This window comes from Canis lupus, chromosome 11 (genome assembly GCF_048164855.1).
Source record: "Canis lupus baileyi chromosome 11, mCanLup2.hap1, whole genome shotgun sequence".
NCBI lineage: Eukaryota > Metazoa > Chordata > Mammalia > Carnivora > Canidae > Canis > Canis lupus.
In genome coordinates this window covers 27,057,677-27,076,794 of record NC_132848.1, presented here as the reverse complement: position 1 = coordinate 27,076,794, position 19,118 = coordinate 27,057,677, and the positions used below count along the sequence as shown (strand labels likewise).

The window sequence follows — 19,118 nt, the reverse complement described above, 5'->3', positions numbered from 1 at the left end:
AGAAATCCTGTTACATCCTACAACATGAATGAACCTTGAGGACATTATGCTTAACAAAATAAGTCAGTCACAAAAGACAAATGCTGTATGATTCCAGTTACATAAAGCATCTAAAGTAGCCAGATTTGTAGAAACAGAAAGTAGAATGGGGTAGAGGAAGGGAGAAGGGGGAAGTGCTGTATAACAGTTAAAAGTTTCACATTTATAAGATGAAAATGTTCTGGAGATCTGTTTCACAATAACATAAACAAACTTACTAATGAAGTATACACTTAAAACTTGCTAAAATAGTAAATTATATGTTATATGTTTTTACCAAACACACACACACACACACACACACACATACACAGAGCCAAGTCCGAAAATTATATTCTTTGTAGCATTACTTTGTGCTAAAACAACCTCTTAGAGAATATATGAACCATTAGATAAATATTAAAATATAAAAAATTTTACACTCAGGAAACTTTGTTACCTGCAACAAATCCAACTACTAGATCTTTTCCAGTAGTAGAACGTTGACCTTTGACCCAGACTGCTTTGAGACTATTAAAAGTGTAGAAATAGACAAAATTGGAGCAGCAGAGACTGGAGATAACTGGAAACCACCCTCGATATGGTGCCAGGCTAGATGAAAAACACAATAAGCAATGTAAAGATGCTGTACAAAAGCCAGTAGGAATCGGCAAAGTCCTAAGGAAAGGCTGATCATCATTCACATATTCTCAAAGTTCACTCCTACACTACACCATATTCTAAACTGTACATATATCTCACATTCTGAAGGATGCCCAAAGTAAGAAATCTTTCCTACCACTAATGATGGCAAAGAAACAACACACTTTCAATGACTGATTTTACTGATTTCTTTCCCTTGGTTTCCTTCAATAAATTACTATGCAAAATTAGAAACAATTGTCTTCATGACTATTAGTTAATATAGCATCATTCATATTTTATTACAGGGTAACAACATTTAAAAATGAAGTAAATAGAGACATAATAAGTGTTAAAAAAAAAAAAAAGAAGTGATGGGGAGATGTTATAAGGGCACAGGAACCAGGCTGAAGGGTTTCCCTTGAATTGCTGACAATTTCAGCACCAAAATAATATAGTATAGTAATCAACTGTAAACTGCTGAAAAAGCAGGAATTTCCAAGTCTATACTGATACTAAATAAAGTGTCTCATGATAGACTACTGACAGTTGCAAGAGAGGAAAAATTATTCAGTGGTTAAGCTGAATCTGAGAAATCATAATCAACGAAGGGCAGGTGGACAATATGTGACTCCAGATGTGATATCCTAAGGACACAATATCACCTACGCATTTCTGGCCACGAATGCATAGCCTCAGTCTAATCATAAAGAAACCTGGGGCAAACAAAATGAAAAACATTTTATTCCAAAAAAAGGGGGGGAGGGTAGCTATATTCTTTAAAAATGTCAACATTATAGGGGTAAAAGGCTTTGATGTATGGTGTGTAACTTATTCTTAAATAATTCTGAAAAACGTTTGTGTGGTGTGTGTGTAATAAAGACAGAAGGGGGGGAGTGAGAAAGTGGGGAGAACATAAGCACAACTGGGAAAAAAGTGTTAATAATAGGTGGATCTGGGTAAAGCATATACTGATATTTGTACTATTTTTAGTTTTGTAACTTTTTGTGAATTTGAAGTTATTGCCAAATAAAAAGTAAAAAAAAAAAAAAAAAGGAAGTACATAATCTGAATGCATCTGATAGGAATGAACTAAACAACTAAACAACTTCTTCAGCTCGCTGTAAAAAAAACCCATAAAACATAAAACAAAGCATTGGTTTCATGGAAGAATCTATGATCAAGAATCAAAATTGCCAACCACAGGACTTTAAAGGAAATGAAAACAATTATATACTTACAAGTTGGGCAATTACAAATTCACAACTACTTTTAAGGCTGTGAGAATGCAAAGACAGTGAGTGCAGGTGTGCTAGAGGCCCAACAATCTCCTAACAGGCTGCTTTGTCTGACAAAGACCGGCAAGGTGGTACTCACAGGCCTTCTTCTTTAATGATCTCCAGGAGCACCATGTGTGTAGTTTTGGACTTTCTTTTCTCATCAACTAGAAGAAGAAAGAAGATATGTTTAACCTAATAAGTCTTTTTTTTTTTTTTATTAACCTAATAAGTCTTTTGAGAATTATTATCTTCAGGAACATAAACAAGTTTCACTGAAATGCCTTTTACCTCAGCTGAGCAATCTCCTGTCTTATTCTTTGAGCTCCCTAACTTGCCTCAGAATTTACCAATCCTTTGTTCCCGTGTGCTAAATCCAACTGTGGATTCCTTGGGTCTCATCTGTTATTCATAAACCATAAAACATTTTAATTCAACACCTAATTCCCAAAGCAAAAGATGTGACAGGAATCTTATATTTTATAAGGCTTTCTTGTAATTTTTTTTCCCCAAAGTTACGTATTCTCATTTTTAGCTTAACATCTTATAAAGAGAAAATGAATTATCATCTCCCTGTTAGCAGAGAGGCCAGACACGAAAGCTGTGAAGGATACACATAGTTGGCAGCAGAGCCAGGATTAAAACTCAAGTTTTCATAGTTTTAGGCTGCTGCTCTGTTTCCTAATCTAAAAAATAAAAGATCTCAAAAGGATGAGAACAGGGTGCTTGCTTATCTGGCTCAGTTGGTAGAACATGTAACTCTTGACCTCAGGGCCATGAGTTTGAGCCCCACATTGGGTGTAGAAGTTACTTAAAAATTTTTTTATTTTTGAACTTACTTAAAAATTAAAAAAGGATGAGAAATCTGCTTTTCTTGGCATTCTCACTGAAAATCACAAAACCTCACTTAACTTCACATTTCCTACCCATATTTGGAGAATATTTTGAAAACGAAAATGTGGAAATGAAACAATTTCCTAAGAATTAAAATTGATACCTATATGGCTTGTAGGATGGTGAAGAGGAAACTCCCACAGAAGGCAATCTGGCCATAGCTATCCAAACTACAAACAGGTTTACTCTTTGATCCAGCAATCTCACTTCTGGGAATTTACCTGATAGAACTTATGGAAACAAAGTAGCATATGAATAAGTCTATTCTACAAAAGAGAAGAGGGGCGCCTGGGTGACTCCATCAGTTAGACAGCCAACTCTTAGTTTTGGCCCAGGTTGTGATCTCGGAGTCGTGGGATCTGGCCCTACATCAGGCTCCATGCTCAGCACAGAGTGCTTGTCCCTCTCCCTCTGTTCCTCCCCCTGATTGCACTTTCTATCTGTCTCTCAAATAAATAAAACACCCAGCGGGTGTTTTTTTTCCTAAAAAAAAAAAAAAAAAAAAAAAAAGAGAGAGAGAGAGAGAGAGAGAGAAAGAATCGACAATAGGGGAAGGGGTTCTGGTGAAACATGTCCTGGTGTACCCGCACTATGGTACCCTCTAAAACTGGAAGGATGAAGAAGCTCCTAAAGCATTGATTTGGAAGGCATCCAAAATATGCTGTTAAGTGAAAAAGGTAAGGTACAGAACAGTGTGACAAACATGCATTTTGTGGAAGGAAGGGAGAAAACTAAGAATATATATTCTTATTTGCTTGTTATTCCATAATGAAACTCTGCAAGATTATTTGAGAGACTAATAAAGACACTATCTGCAGGGGAGAGAACAGGGGGAAAGGGGCAGATTAGAGTGAGATTTTCCATCATGTTATGTATCATTTTATATATTTTGGGCTTTGAGTTGTGAAAGAAACCTATTATAAAACTCAAAAATTAATTTATAATAAAAGCCACGAGGGGTTTTGACATAGGAGTTAGTTTATTCAAAGCTAATCTTATTCTCATCTCTTCACATAAGTTCTGGCACAGGTTTATAACTTCAAGTTGAAAAATACTGGAGAAGAAGCAAGTAGGAATTATAGAGAGTTGTCTAGTCCTATAATGCAAGAGACAAACTAGGACTACGCGCTCAATTTAGCAGTGACAGTGGGTGTTTGGGTCCACCATGTCTCCTATTCTCTTTTTTTTTTTTTTTTTTTTAAAGATTTTATTTATTTATTCATGAGAGACAGAGACAGAGAAAGGCAGACACAGGCAGAGGGAGAAGCTGGCTCCATGCAGGGAGCCCAATGCGGGACTTGATCCTAGGACTCCAGGATCATGTCCTGAGCCAAAGGCAGGCCCTTAACCGCTGAGCCACCCAGGCTTCCCTATTCTCTCGTCTCTTTTGAGAAGATCTACCCCAGCAAAAACTCTCCACATTGTGCCTTAAAAAAGTCATATTGTTGGGAAGCCTGCTGGCACAGTTGGAAGAGCGTGCAACTCTTGATCTCAGGGTTCTAAGTTGGAGTCCCACATTGTATATGTAGAGATTACTTTAAAAAGAGAATAAGGGGACGACACCTGGGTGGCTCAGCAGTTGAATGTCTGCCTTCAGCTCAGGGCGTGATCCCAGAGTCTAGGACCGAGTCCCACATCGGGTTTCTTACGTGGAACCTGCTTCTGCTTCTCCCTCTGCCTGTGTCTCTGCCTCTCTCTCTCTGTCTCTCATGAATAAATAAATTTTAAAAATCTTAAAAAATATATATAAATACATTTGCTTCTTGACATCAAACGAAAAGAATATGGTGCCTGCAGAGGATACCCACCTTGAAGTCGCAGTCGAGCTGTATCCAAGGGAAAGAACACAGTCATTGCTGTCACGCTTCCCTGCAAAGTTTGAAAAGCTGTTAGCCATTACAGGCTCACAAAAACAAAGAGACACAACTTTTAAGTGAACAAAAATTCATTATTAACAAGGGTCAAATCAGATTTTTAGGGAAAGCACCTATATAATACTGGGATTATTATTGTTCAAGTTCTCTAGTTTTGTACTTAAGTGGAAGTATTTGATTTTCTGGAAGAAATCTTTTTTTTTTTCTCTCTCTCTCATGCTGAAAAAGAAAATGAAGATGGGTCCCTGGAGAGGACAAACTTAGGGGTTTACAACCCAGGACACATGTAAAAGAGAACAGATAAATGGATTTTTAACCTTTTATATCGGTCAGTTGCTGCTCCTATGCGCTGATAACTCCACAAGTCAAAATATCCAGTAATCAAATAGATACATACTTCTAGTTTCTTTGCTTAATCAATATATTTACCACAAAGAGGTGTAAAAATCATATTGTTCTTTTTTTTTTTTTTTAAAGATTTTATTTATTTATTCATGAGAGACAGAGAGAGAGAGAGACAGGCAGAGGGAGAAGCAGGCTCCATGCAGGGAGCCCAACATGGGACTCAATCCCGGATCTCCAGGATCAGGCCCTGGGCTGCAGGCGGTGCTAAACTGCTGAGCCACTTGGGCTGCCCTCATATTGTGCTTTAAAACAGTTTTGTTTGCTTGTGTTTTTAGTAAAATAGGGACAATCTCAGCTCAATATTCTATAAATAATTGATCCAGGGTAATACAATGACAAAAATTATTGGGGACAGAAGCCAACACCAGTCTTTCCATTCATAAAATCCTATGACAGATAGGGACACCAGGTGGCTCAGTTGCTTAAGCATCTTCAGCTCAGGTCATGATCTGAGGGTCCTGGGGTTGAAGCTTGGCATTGAGCCCTGTGCAATGGAGAACCTGCTTCTCCCTCTCCCTCGGCTCCTCTCCCCTGCTTGCAGTCTCTCTTTAATAAATAAAATCTTAAAAAAAAAAAATTCCTATGACAGACTAAAACCACAAGCACTAGTTTGGGGTGAAATCTTTATGTGGGTTTAAGGTTCTCAACTCAGATGGAGGCCCACTGGTGTATATTCTCAGGCATAAGATCAAATTTTAGGCTACTGATCTAGTAATTTAGCCTACTGATCTAATAATAGTTATATATAATATTTTAATCATAAAAACTGGAAATTAGGTCAACTTTATAGATAAGAAACATTTGCCAGGTCTCTTATCTACTTAAATAGATCAGTCTGCTTGACAAGAGAGAACACTGTTTTGTCCTCTTAGTATTCTTCAAAACTCAGATTGAATGTTACCATCCGTTGCCTGCCAGGCAACGTTCCTCTATGTTGTTCATTCCTCTGTGCTCCCACAGCACTTGTTTATAGGTTTCCTCTACCAGACTAAAATAATATTTACTCTTTGTATAATACAGATTCTTAATGAAATGTTTATTCAAGTTACCCCACCAGTTTCTAATGCTTTTTTGACAACTACATAAATGTTCTTTTTTAGTAAGGACTAGATAATACTTGGTATCTCAAGAAACATTGGACCCACAAAGGCTTACAGTCTACAGATCTATGCTTCTGGCATCCTTGATCACACTATAGGCAATTTTAAAGAAAAACGGAAAGCTGGAGAATGCTTATTAAGGTCATGAAGACTGTGGCATTTTTTCCCTATTGCATGGTACTACATGTCCATGCAGGGTATTGCATAAACAGGGCATCTCCAGGCAGAAAAGTCCTGTTTGGAAACTACTTTTTCAAACAACTGGACCATCTCCATCCCTCTTCCTTGCCAGCTTTAAACATACACCTGAAGTTTCCTAAGTTAGCAATCCCTGCCTATCTACCTTGAAATCTTAAAGTGAAGTACATTTTATGCAAATATAAAAAGAACAGTCAGTCCAAAGAGTTCAGTGATCTATAATCTCCTCAAGGACTAGCATAAAGTTCAAATCAGTAAAACTAAAAAACTTTAAAAAATTTATTAGTACTGGGGGGACCTGAGTGGTTCAGTCGTTGAGCGTCTGCCTTCAGCTCAGGGCGTGATCCCAGGGTCCTGGGATCCAGTCCCATATCGGGCTCCCCACAGGGAGCCTGCTTCTCCCTCTGCCTGTATCTCTGCCTCTCTCTGTGGGTCTCTCATGAATAAATAAATAAAATCTTAAAAAAAAATTTATTAGTACTGGAAAGACTGGATCCAGATGGTGAACTCAAAATCCAGCATTGTCTCCTCTGCATTCCAATCACTAATAATGACAGAAAAGGTTTATGTAACAGTATTGTGTAGGGGTGTCTCGTGGCTCAGTAGGTTAAGCGTTTGACTCGTGGTTTGGCTCAGGTCAGATCAGGTTTCATGATTTCAGGATTGTGAGATTGAGCCCTGTTAGGCTCTGTACTCAGAGCAGAGTCCACTTGAGATTCTTTCCCTCTCTCTCTCCCTCCCCATTCCACTCCTCCTCTGCTCGTGTTCTAGCTCTCTAAAACAAATAATTCTTTAAAAAAAAAAATTCAGGGGTGAAATGAGGGCTTCCATTTCCAGCAATATGATGGCTTAGACAACATGCTGCAAAATACCTGGTACTGTTACATAAAATACACACACACACACACACACACACAAAATAAATGCTTAGCTGAGCTCATAGGAAAGTAAGGGAAATCCACTGGAGCCCGAAAGAAGAGCAGAAACCCATAGGATTAAGCAGACTCTTTGGTTTTGGTTGCCTAACAATTTTTTTTTGCCAATCTAAATGATCAAGTGGCTTTATTATTATTATTATTTAAAAAAATTGAAATGGAAGTCACATAACATAAATTAACCATTTAAAAGTATACCATTCAGTGACATTTGGTATATTCAGTGTTGTGCAACCAAATTCCAAAATATTTTCATCACCTTAAAAGAAAAGTAGGCATGTTCCACATTTCCTTCCAGTCAGCCCTGACAACCACTAATTTGCTGTCTCTATGGATGTATTTATTCTGATATTTCATATAAAAAGTCATGCAAACTGTGGCCTCTTGTGTGTGGCTTCTTTCACTCAGCATGACGTTTTCATGGCTTAGCCACCTTGGAGCATTTATCAGTACTCCATTCCTTTTTATGGCTTAGTAATACTTGATTGTGTTTATCCACTCAAAATGTTTTGGAGTGAGATATTACGAATGTACTAAGTACTGCTGAAACGTACTCTTTAAAGTTTTGGGGTCTTTTTCTTTAGCAGTCTCTACATCAAATATGGGGTTCAAACTCATTCAAAATAAACTGTAGACTTCAAAATGATTAATTTTATATTATGTGAATTACACAATTAAAAAAAAAACACCCCAAAACATTTAATCTTTACAACCTGATGAGGTAAGTACTAGTATCTTCTCCATTTTACACATGAGGAAAAAGATACTAAGAAGTTTTGTAATTTTATTAAAGTTACACTTTGCAAGTGGCAGAATCAATATTTGAACATAGGCAGCTTGGCTTCAGAGACCACACTCTTAACCACTGGTGCAATAAAAACAAACAAACCAAAAAAAAAAAAAAAAAACAACAACCCCAAAACCCAACTTACTAATATAGCACTAAAAATTACTGAAAAAGAAAAAAAAAGGTACTAATATGGGACCTATTTTATGTGTCAAATATTTTTTTGGGTACCAGTCTGGACACTCAGCTTAGAACCTGGCATAGCATACGCCCTAAACTTGTTAATTAATGTATGACTGTATGTATGCACCTACAAATAAACTTAATATCCATGAAAAAATGTATTCAAAATGCTAAAGATAAATTTGGAACATAGCTGTTCTGTACATTGGGAACTTGGCTATATTTGTCTCCTCACCAAGCAAACACCCAGATGACTGCTTTCGTTTTCATAAGCAGCTGTTACCTGAAGGAAAATATTTATTATATATGTAAGTCTTATGCCAAGCTATATAACCACATGACTTTTTAGAATTTGAATTAAATTCCTCTTTCATAAATACTCAGGTTTTTTTTTTTTCCTCTAGGACTGTCTGTTCACTCATATAAAATTAGAAGGCACAAAATACCGAGAAGATAACCACAATGTACAATACTGTTGTGCCAGAGAGACATAAAAATAAAATTATTATTTTGAGTCCCACAGAATTCTAACCATCTGAGTGGGAGTTCTAGTGCTGACATTAATTACAACTTAAAGAATCTATTTCTAGAGAAACAACCTTCTGGTGCCTCACAAAAAACAAACATGTTTAGTCATAACTTTCTACCATCCCCCTCTGGCATTTAACCATCAGGTATTGGGAAACAAATTAATTCATACACCACACTGGCACCTGGAGCTAGAAAAGCCTGTAGAGATCACCTTGATCTGGACTCCCTTCACCTGAGATCTAAGGAGTCTGAGCAAGGGTAGTGAAGAGGTCTCCTCAAAGCTCTAGGGGCACAGATGGAGTAAGAATCCAGAGCTCTCGGACTTCCAGTTCTACTATTCACTGTTCTACCTCGTTCTCAAACTTTCTTCAGTCTTTTAACTTGACTCCTCTTCCACTTACAAAAGTGTACATAATACAAATACACACAAATGTGGGAAAAATCACACACAAAAACTTTAACAGTGAATGTATAAGGAGAGGAAAGGAGTTAAAGATGGCCCTATTTCCCTTATTATGCATCTCCATATAATTATTACTCTTTTTTTTTTTTTAAACAACAAGCATGTATTATAGTTTTGAAGACATCAGAATACAAGAGATAGAGCCCAGGGAATCTCAAAGTATGGTCTGGGGCTCCTTGAAAAGCCCCAAACCCTTTGCAAGGGTCTGTAGGATTAAAACTATTTTCATAAGAATACTATCTCAGCTTTACCCTTTTTCATTCTCATTTTCTCACAGCATGTAATAAAGTTTTCCAGAGGGTACCTGATATGTGATACTGTAACAGGCTGAATTGCAGAGCAGATATAAGGATCCAATATCTTCTCTTAAACATTAGAAAGGTTTGCAAAAACATAAAGCAATGTCACTCTTCTTACTATTTTGGAGGAAATGTTTTTCTAAATATTATAGATGTTACCATGTAACAGGTTTAATATTGTAAACAAATGTTAGTGATCTCTCAATTTTAACTTCTAATAAATACTGATAGTTACAACCACATAAACAAAAGCTCTTCAGAGGCTGTGATAATTTTTAAGAGTATGAAGGAATCCTGAGACCAAAAAGTTTGAGAATTGCTGTTATAATAAAGATCCCATTAAATATGAAAACCTACATTATTGACTATTAACTGATTTTCTGCCTCCATTTGCCTATTCTGGATATTTCATATAAATGGAATCAAATAATACATCATCTTTTGTGACTGGCTTCTTTCAAGGCTCATCCATGTTGTGTAATAGGAACTGCATTCTGTATTATGGTTGAATAATACTCTGTTGTAGGCACACAACGCATTGTGTGCATCCATTCATCAGTTGATGGATTTGGGTTGTTTCCACTTTTCTGCTTTATGAATAATGTTATGAACATCATGTACAAATTTTTGTATGAATATATGTTTTCGGTTTTCTAGGAGTGAAATTGCAGGGTCATAGGATAACTTTAACATTTTGAGGAACTATCAAACTTTTCCACTGTGGCTGCACAGTTTTTTTTTAATTTTTATTTATTTATGATAGTCACACACACACACACACAGAGAGAGAGAGAGAGAGAGAGGCAGAGACATAGGCAGAAGGAGAAGCAGGCTCCATGCACTGGGAGCCCGACGTGGGATTCGATCCCGGGACTCCAGGATCGCGCCCTGGGCCAAAGGCAGGCGCTAAACCGCTGCGCCACCCAGGGATCCCCCTGGCTGCACAGTTTTATATTTCCACCAATAAATTATGAGGTTTCCAACTTCCCCATAAACTTGCGATACTTGTTATTAACTTTCCTTCTGACTCCTCGTGGTTTTGATTTGCATTTCCCTGGTAATTAATGCAGTTCAGCATCTCTTCATGTATTTATTGGCCACTTGTATATCTTCATTGGAGAAATCCTTTGTCTATTTTTTAAAGATTTATTTATTTATTAGAGAGAGAGAGAGAGAGACAGGCAGAGGGAGAAATGGGCTCCATTCTGGGAGCCTGACGTGGGACTCAATCCCAGGTCTCCAGGATCACACCCTGGGCTGAAGGTGGCGCTAAACCCCTAAACCACTGGGCCTGCCCCCTTTGTCAATTTTTTTTTTAATATATTTTTTGTCTTTATTTATTTATTCATAGAGATGCAGAGAGAGAGAGAGAGGCAGAGACACAGGCAAAGGGAGAACCAGGCTCCATGCAGGAAGCCGGACATGGGACTCGATCCCAGGACTCCAGGATCATGCCCTGGGCTGCAGGCGGCGCTAAACCGCTACACCACCCGGGCCGCCCCTTTGTCAATTTTTTAAATTGGGTTATTTGCCTATTGAGTTGTAGGCAGTCTTACATATTCTGGATACTAGACCTTTAACAGATATAGGATTTATAAATATATTCCCCCATTCTGTTGTCTTCGTTTTCTTGATGGGGTCTTTAAATCATGAAGTTTTTAATTTGAATGAAATCCAATTTACATATTTTTTTCTTTTTTATTACTTGGTGTCATCTAAGAAGCCATTGCCTAATCTAAAGTCATAACGATTTATGCCTATATTTTCATCTAAGAGTTTTGTAGTGCTGTTACATGAGGTCTATGGTTCATTTTAATTTTTGTTAAAATTAAATGCATTTTAATCTTAAGTAGGGGTCCAACTTCATTCTTTTGCATGTGGATAACCAGCTGTTCCTGCAACATTTATCAAAGAGACTATTCCTTCCTTATTTATCTATTTCAACATTCTTGCCAAAACTCAGTTGAACAAAAATTGAGGATTTGTTGGACTCCCGATTCTATTCCATTAATCTATCTATCCTTATGCCAGTTCCACACTCTCTCCATTACTGTAGCTCTGTACTAAGCTTTGAAATTGGGAAATGTGAATCTGTCAATTTTGTTCTTCTTTTTCAAGATTGTTTTGGCTATTCTGGATCCTTTGCATTTTCTTTTTTTAAAGATCTTATTTATTTATTCATGAGAGACACACACAGAGAGGCAGAGACACAGGCAGAGGGAAAAGCAGGCTCCCCACAGGGAGACCAATGTGGAACTCAATCCTGGGACTCCAGGATCATGACCTGAGCCAAAGGTGATGCTCAACTACTGAGCCACCCAGGCACCCTCCTTTGCATTTTCATATGAATTTTAGGATCAGCTTATCAATTTCTGAAAAAAAGCAAATTGGAATTTTAGTAGGGATTGCACCGAATCTGTAGATTCTGTTGGGGACTATTGCCATCTTAATAATATCGTCTTACAATAATGAACATGGGATGTCTTCCCACTTATTCAAGTCTTCAGTTTATTTATTTATTTATTTATTTATTTATTTATTTATTTATTTATTTATTTATTTATTTAAAAGATTTTATTTTATTTACTCATGAAAGATACAGAGCAAGCAAGAGAGAGGCAGAGGGAAAAGCAGGCTCCACGCAGGGAGCCCAACGTGAGACTCCATTCCGGGTCTCCAGGATCAGGCCCTGGGCTGCAGGCGGCGCTAAACTGCTGCGCCACCGGGGCTGCCCCAAGTCTTTAGTTTTTTTAATGATAATTTGTATTTTTCAGTGTACCTAAAAGTTTTAATATGCACTATCTTCATTATAACACAATTCTAAATATTTTATTTCCATTATTTCTTAACTCATAGATGTTTCAGAAATGTGTTTAATTTCCAAACATATGTTGTTTTTTTTAAATTGTCTTTTTGTTATTATTACTTGACTGCACTATGGTTTAAGAATTGATTGTTTCATTCTATTTCAAAACATTTTGAGAATTTAAGTTTTGCTTTATAGTCAACTAAATGGTCAGTTTTGATAACTTTTCCACACTTGGCTTGAAAAGAATGTGTATTCTGCAGTTGTTTGGTATAATGTTCTGTATATGTCTATTAGGTCAAGTTTGCTAAATATATTATTCAATTTTTCATAACTACCCTCCAACTTATTCTATCAACTACTGAGAGATATATTAAAAATTTTCCATTTTGGGGGAACCCTGGGTGGCGTAGCGGTTTGGCACCTGCCTTTGGCCCAGGGCGTGATCCTGGAGACCCGGGATTGAATCCCACATCGGGCTCCCGGTGCATGGAGCCTGCTTCTCCCTCTGCCTGTGTCTCTGCCTCTCTCTCTCTCTCTCTGTGTGACTATCATAAATAAATAAAAATTAAAAAAAAAAAAAAAAAAAGTTGACTAAGGAGGTCAGGAGCAATGAACAGATGGAGCACATAGGATTTTTAGGGCAGTGACAGTACTCACAATATACTGCCATATTGGTTTCATGTCATTATACATTGTTAAATCCAAACAATGTGCAACATCGAGTGAATATACACTAATTAATATACATTATAGACTTCAGGTGATTATGGTATGTCAATGCAGGTTCATCAATTGTAATAAATGTACCACTCTGGTGGAAGATGTGATGTGTGGGGCTAAAGATATAAGGGGAATTTCTGTAGCTTCCTCTCAATTTTGCTGTGAATCTAAAACTGCTCTAAAAAATTAAGTCTTGGGCAGCCCGGGTGGCTCAGTGGGTTAGCCCAGGGTGGGCTTCAGCCCAGGGTGTGATCCTGGAGACCCGGGATTGAGTCCCACGTCAGGCTCCCTGCATGGAGCCTGCTTCTCCCTCTGCCTGTGTCTCTACTTCTCTCTCTCTCTCTCTCTCTCTTGAATAAATAAAATCTTAATCTTAATCTCTCTCTCTCTCATGAATAAATAAAATCTTAAAAAAAATTAAGTCTTAAAAAAAGCTTACTAAGAAATCAAGATATATTTTGGATGGGAGGTAATGAGACAATGAAGTCTTAAAAGACTAAAAGCTACATAATAATTCAATTATAATTTAGCAGAAGTCTAAATGAAATAAAACAGCAAGCTAGGAAGTAAAAATACAACAAAGACTTTCTCCAATCACTACTTTTTGAGGTTTTTTTTTTTAAACCTTAAAAAAAGTTTTGTTTTTTAAATTTATTTATTCACGACAGGGGGCGGGGGCAGTGACACAGGCAGAGGGAGAAGCAGGCTCCATGCTGGGAACCTGACGCGGGACTCCCAGGACCCCAGGATCTAAGGGTATTTAGAGTCTGGTTTTGAAATACAGAAAGGAATGGGACAAGAAGTTTAGGAGAGAAGGCAGCTAGGGACAGCAGAGAGAAGAGAGTAGCTGAGAGGGGAGACTTGGATTCTGGCCCTGCGCCTATGGCCAAGTCACTTAACATCACTCTTTCCATTTTCCTGTCTCTGTGTGAGAATGAAGATATTTGTCCAAAAGCCTAGGAAATAACCCTGAAGTGGGTATTATTATTTTCCTTTTTTTACAGATGAAGAAATCAAGGCAAAGAGAGGTTGAGAAACAAGCCCAAAGTCACACACTTTGGGCAGAGTTGGCGCTCAGGCAGTCTAGTTTCAGAGCCCAAACTTTTAACTTGTCACAATGCCTACTTGTCAGAGTTGTTAATAGATGTGAGAGGGGGTTAAGAAGTGAGGAAATCCTAGGGGTGCCTGGCTGGCTGTTGGTAGAGCATGTGACTTTTGATCTCGAGGTTGTGAGTTTGACTGCCACATTTGGTGAGAGAAGATTTCTTAAAAAAATAAAATCTTTTTTTTTTTTTTAAAGATTTTTTTTATTTATTTATTCATACTGACAGAAAGAGAGAGAGAGGCAGAGACACAGGCAGAGGGAGGAGCAGGCACCATACAGAGAGCCTGATGTGGGACTCGATCCAGGGTCTCCAGGATCAGGCCCTGGGCTACAGGCGGCCCTAAACCGCTGCGCCACCGGGGCTGCCCAAAAAAATAAAATCTTAAAGAAAAAAATGAAGTTAGGAAATTCTAAGTACTAAATATTACTACCAAATATAACATGAGATTAACTACATCATAGGATGCACAGAAAATCAGAAAACACAGTTGTACACAAAATGATTAATAGTTTCCATTTATTGAGCCCCTATTATTAAAGCTGTTTTACTTATGTTTGATTAATATTCACAGAACCGTGTGAGGTAACTGACATTTTACAAATTAGAATCTGAGTTAACTAAACTGAATCTGGAAATATAGGTTGTTTTTTTTTTAATTTTTTTTTAAATTTTTTTATTTATTTATGATAGTCACAGAGAGAGAGAGAGAGAGAGAGAGAGAGAGAGAGAGGCAGAGGGAGAAGCAGGCTCCATGCACCGGGAGCCCGACGTGGGATTCGATCCCGGGTCTCCAGGATCGCGCCCTGGGCCAAAGGCAGGCGCCAAACCGCTGCGCCACCCAGGGATCCCTGGAAATATAGGTTTTTGTTTCTAGTCTATAAATTAACAAGTGACATTAGGGAAGTCACTTAAAACTAAGCAATCCCATAGATTTTTCATAATGGGCTGTGGGAAGCCACAGTAACATTTACATTACACAAAATGTTTACCACAGTGAAAAATTAGAAATGATGTAAATGTCCATAAATTATAGAATACTCATATAATAGAATATTTTATATTAAAAACAATACTTTTCAGTCTTTTTAATTAAATGATATAGTGGATTTCTGATGTTTTGGGCCACATAGCATCATTCCCTTTTCCTAAAGACAGCCTGATTTTATCTCTTCCCATGGTGTGCAATTTTAGTAGGATGGTAAACCAAGGTGCCTACTCCTCCACTACACTAGCTTTTCCCACCTGTTACAGTCAAGGACTGGGCACATAACTTTGAGCAGGGCTTATAGGGATTCTCCCGTGACTTTAAATCATGTGCTTAAATCAGAATGCTATAGAGGGACAAAATCCACTGATTCCAGTAGTGGTGCCCAACACTCTCCAGTGATAGTTTCAGGAATCTTTTAGGAACATGTTGGTTCTTTCCTACTTCAAGTCTTCAAGTTCTTCCCTGCTGATCCTGGGAGCTCCCAAAGAGCCTGACAATAAACTTTTTTTTGTTAAGTTACCCAAAGTCTGTTTCTCCAGCTTGCAACCAGAGAACCCTAACTGATAGACATGGGGAAATGCTTTATATTCTGAAACAAACACACCAAAAACTCCAGGATATGAAACTCTATCATACTAGTTTATATAAACAAAAAATTTGTAAATGCTTATTTTATATAAATACAGAGAAAACACAAATGAGAAAGACAACCAATTTTGACAAACACTGTGATAAAATTTAACTAACTTCTTTGCATAGTATGAGATTCCCCAACTTCATATCCTTCTACTCATCTCTCATCTTTTATACAAGCTATGTCAGAACTAATTTGAAGTTCCCCAAATGCTGATTTACACAAGGGCCTTTGGCCATGCTTTTTTGTTTTATCTAAAACTCCCTTATCACCCTCCTTTTTCATTTTACCTAGCAAACTCCTACTCTTCCTTCAAGACTGGGTCTAAATGTATCAACTTGGGAGGCTTCCCAACACCTTCACAGATGCAGCCCACCACTTCTCCCTTGGTACTACCAGGGTTCTTTTCGTACCTCTACCATACACTTAACAAAGAGCTGACTCTTTCACCAACTTTTATATTTAGAAGGCCCTGTATAGCAAATCAACAAGTTCCTCTACTTGGTTTCTACTTCTAAAAGGTAGGAACTGAATCTACATGGTGAAAAGTCTACTGTAATATTAAGTGTTGAGATACAGAGTTAGTCAACGAGACCTAATTTTCTCTTGTGATACCAACTGGAGAAGAATGCTCTGAATAGGCCTCTTACACAGTTCTAAAGTGTGCCCTGGGCTCTGAGTCACAGAGCAATAAAAGGTGAAGTGGAAGGAGAAAGGAGGAGGATTCTTTCATATTTCTGTATGATCTGAATTTAACAGTATTTATTCAATGAAATGCAATTCTTTTAAAACATGAATTATCCAACTAAAAAATTTTAAATTAACTATAGGGAGAAAAGAAGTCCTCTGATTATTAGCATTACAATTCCAAACTCTGTTTCAATGTCTAGACCCCACTTAGGCAATTCTAACCAATCTCAATTTTCAAACTGTAGATAATAAAATTTCTTTTAATTACAAATGTACATTTCTACAAATAAAATCCAGCTTTCAAAGCTAATCTAATGAGAACCAAAAATATAGAACTATAAAACTAATTATACTCAAAATTTTGAGAAATGTTTAGGAATGAGGCCATTAATTGTATCATCTAATAGTCATCAGTTAGCATAGCATTCTCGTGAAATAGTACAATTCTGGGTAGCCCTGGTAGCGTAGCGGTTTAGCGCCGCCTGCAGCCCAGGGAGTGATCCTGGAGACCCAGGATCGAGTCCCACATCGGGCTCCTTGCATGGAGTCCCACACAGGCTCCTCTGCCTGTGTCTCTGCCTCTCTCTCTGTGTGTGTCTCTCATGAATAAATAAATAAAATCTTAAAAAAAAAAAAAAAAGAAATAGTACAATTCTGATTTTCAAATACTTGAGATTATCTAGTTACCCCAAGGTGTACCATAAAACACTCAAAATCACTATTTGTTTATTTTAATTTTTTTTTAAGATTTTATTTTATTCATGACAGACACAGAGAGAGAGAGAGAGGGGGGGGGGGGCAGAGATACAGGCAGAGGGAGAAGCAGGCCCCATGCAGGGAGCCTGATGTGGGACTTGATCCCCCATCTCCAGGATCACGCCCTGGGCTGAATGCAGGCGCTAAACCACTGAGCCACCCGGGGATCCCTATTTTAATTTTTAAATGTGTGTGTTTATGTGCACAACATCACACTTGATGTGAAAATGTAGAATTTGAAACCAAATAAGCAAACATGAAACATGGCAACTCAAAAAAGCTTGTAAATCAACATCTTAAGCAATGACCAACAATCCCTTGGGGAGAAGCAACTACTCTAGGCAGCCCTGCTAAGAGTTTATATTGAAGTCAGGCAGCTACTAAGAGGCAGAGCCAGGATTCTGACCCAGGATCCCTGGCACTCAGGCACTCAGGCACTCAAGTACTCTTAACCACTATGCTAAGCCGACTCTCCTTGATCATCTCAAAGCTTTGACTGAATGCTATGCTCAGAACATCTAATTAAATAGAAGTCACCACAATACTATATCATTAAAAACAAAGCCATTTTTCTTATCAACTGTAGTGACATTTTTGTGGCGAAATTTTTTTCCTTTGGTAGCAATCAGAAGAAATGAGGGCCTAGGTTACATGGTTTAACTTTAAAATAAAAGTTTGGAAAAAAAAAGTCTGAGAACATTCTGCAACATAGTAGTCCAAAAAAACCCCCCAAATACCAAGTCACTTCTCAGATAAGTGCTAGGAACATTACTGCCCTGAGGGGAAGTAAGAGAGAGAGAAAAAAAATTCCTAATGTGTATCTATTAGATAATCGAACACAGCTTATGAAAGAAAGAAAAACCATAGCAAATTCAAGATGCATAATTTCAAACATAACTTCAACAAGAGAAAAACTGGCAAGAAGAAAAAAAATGGAAATACCTTTGTGGGTTACATAGAGATATATTACCTGTATCCACAGTCATGCTCTGTAATAAGGCTCCAAAAACTATGGCCCAAGAGCCAAATCCAATCTACTGTCTGTTTTGTAAACAGGATTTTTTTTTAATTTATTTATGATAGTCACAGAGAGAGAAAGAGAGAGAGAGAGGCAGAGACAGGCAGAGGGAGAAGCAGGCTCCATGCACCGGGAGCCCGATGTGGGACTCGATCCCGGGTCTCCAGGATCACGCCCTGGGCCAAAGGCAGGCGCCAAACCACTGCGCCACCCAGGGATCCCTATAAACAGGATTTTATTGAAACTCAGCTCCATTCATTCACTTACTTATTGACATTGGCTACTTTCATACCATCATGGTGGTACTGAGTAGCTGCACCAGACTGTAAACAAAATCTAAAATACGTACCATCTGCCTTCTTACAGAAAAAGTCTGCCAATGCTTATTTTGTTTTATAACACTTAACACTATCCAAAATTATTTTATTTTTTTGTTTACTCAATTACTATCGGACTCCCCCATTGGAATGCACTCTTTGTGAACAAAAAGACTGTTCTCCACTATATTTGTAGCACCTAGAACACCACATGGCACCTAGAAAGCACTCAGTACAGGTACTGAATCAATAGCATTCATTGATAAAAGAAAGGAAAACAAACATTTTCCATATTCCCATTCTTCCTTAGATGCACCACAACTATTCACTATCTACCAAAATGTGTCTTGTCAATTAACCACTGGATTTATCACACTGATAAACACGTTAATAAATCCAATGGTGGATTCCCTGGGTGGCGCAGCGGTTTGGCGCCTGCCTTTGGCCCAGGGCGCGATCCTGGAGACCTGGGAT

The 19,118-nt window shown here is 37.8% G+C and overlaps 1 protein-coding gene across 1 annotated transcript in view; it reads right to left on the bottom strand.

Annotated features, from left to right (window-relative positions):
* The window catches only part of SLC25A17 (solute carrier family 25 member 17), a 37,296-nt gene that overhangs the window by 15,854 nt on the left and 2,324 nt on the right, over positions 1–19,118 (bottom strand). The window contains exons 2-4 of the mRNA XM_072843819.1: positions 4,640–4,700; positions 2,038–2,104; positions 479–630 (exon numbers count right to left, since the gene is read on the bottom strand). Coding sequence (XP_072699920.1) covers positions 479–630; positions 2,038–2,104; positions 4,640–4,700 — 280 coding nt within the window. The remainder of the gene's footprint in view (positions 1–478; positions 631–2,037; positions 2,105–4,639; positions 4,701–19,118) is intronic.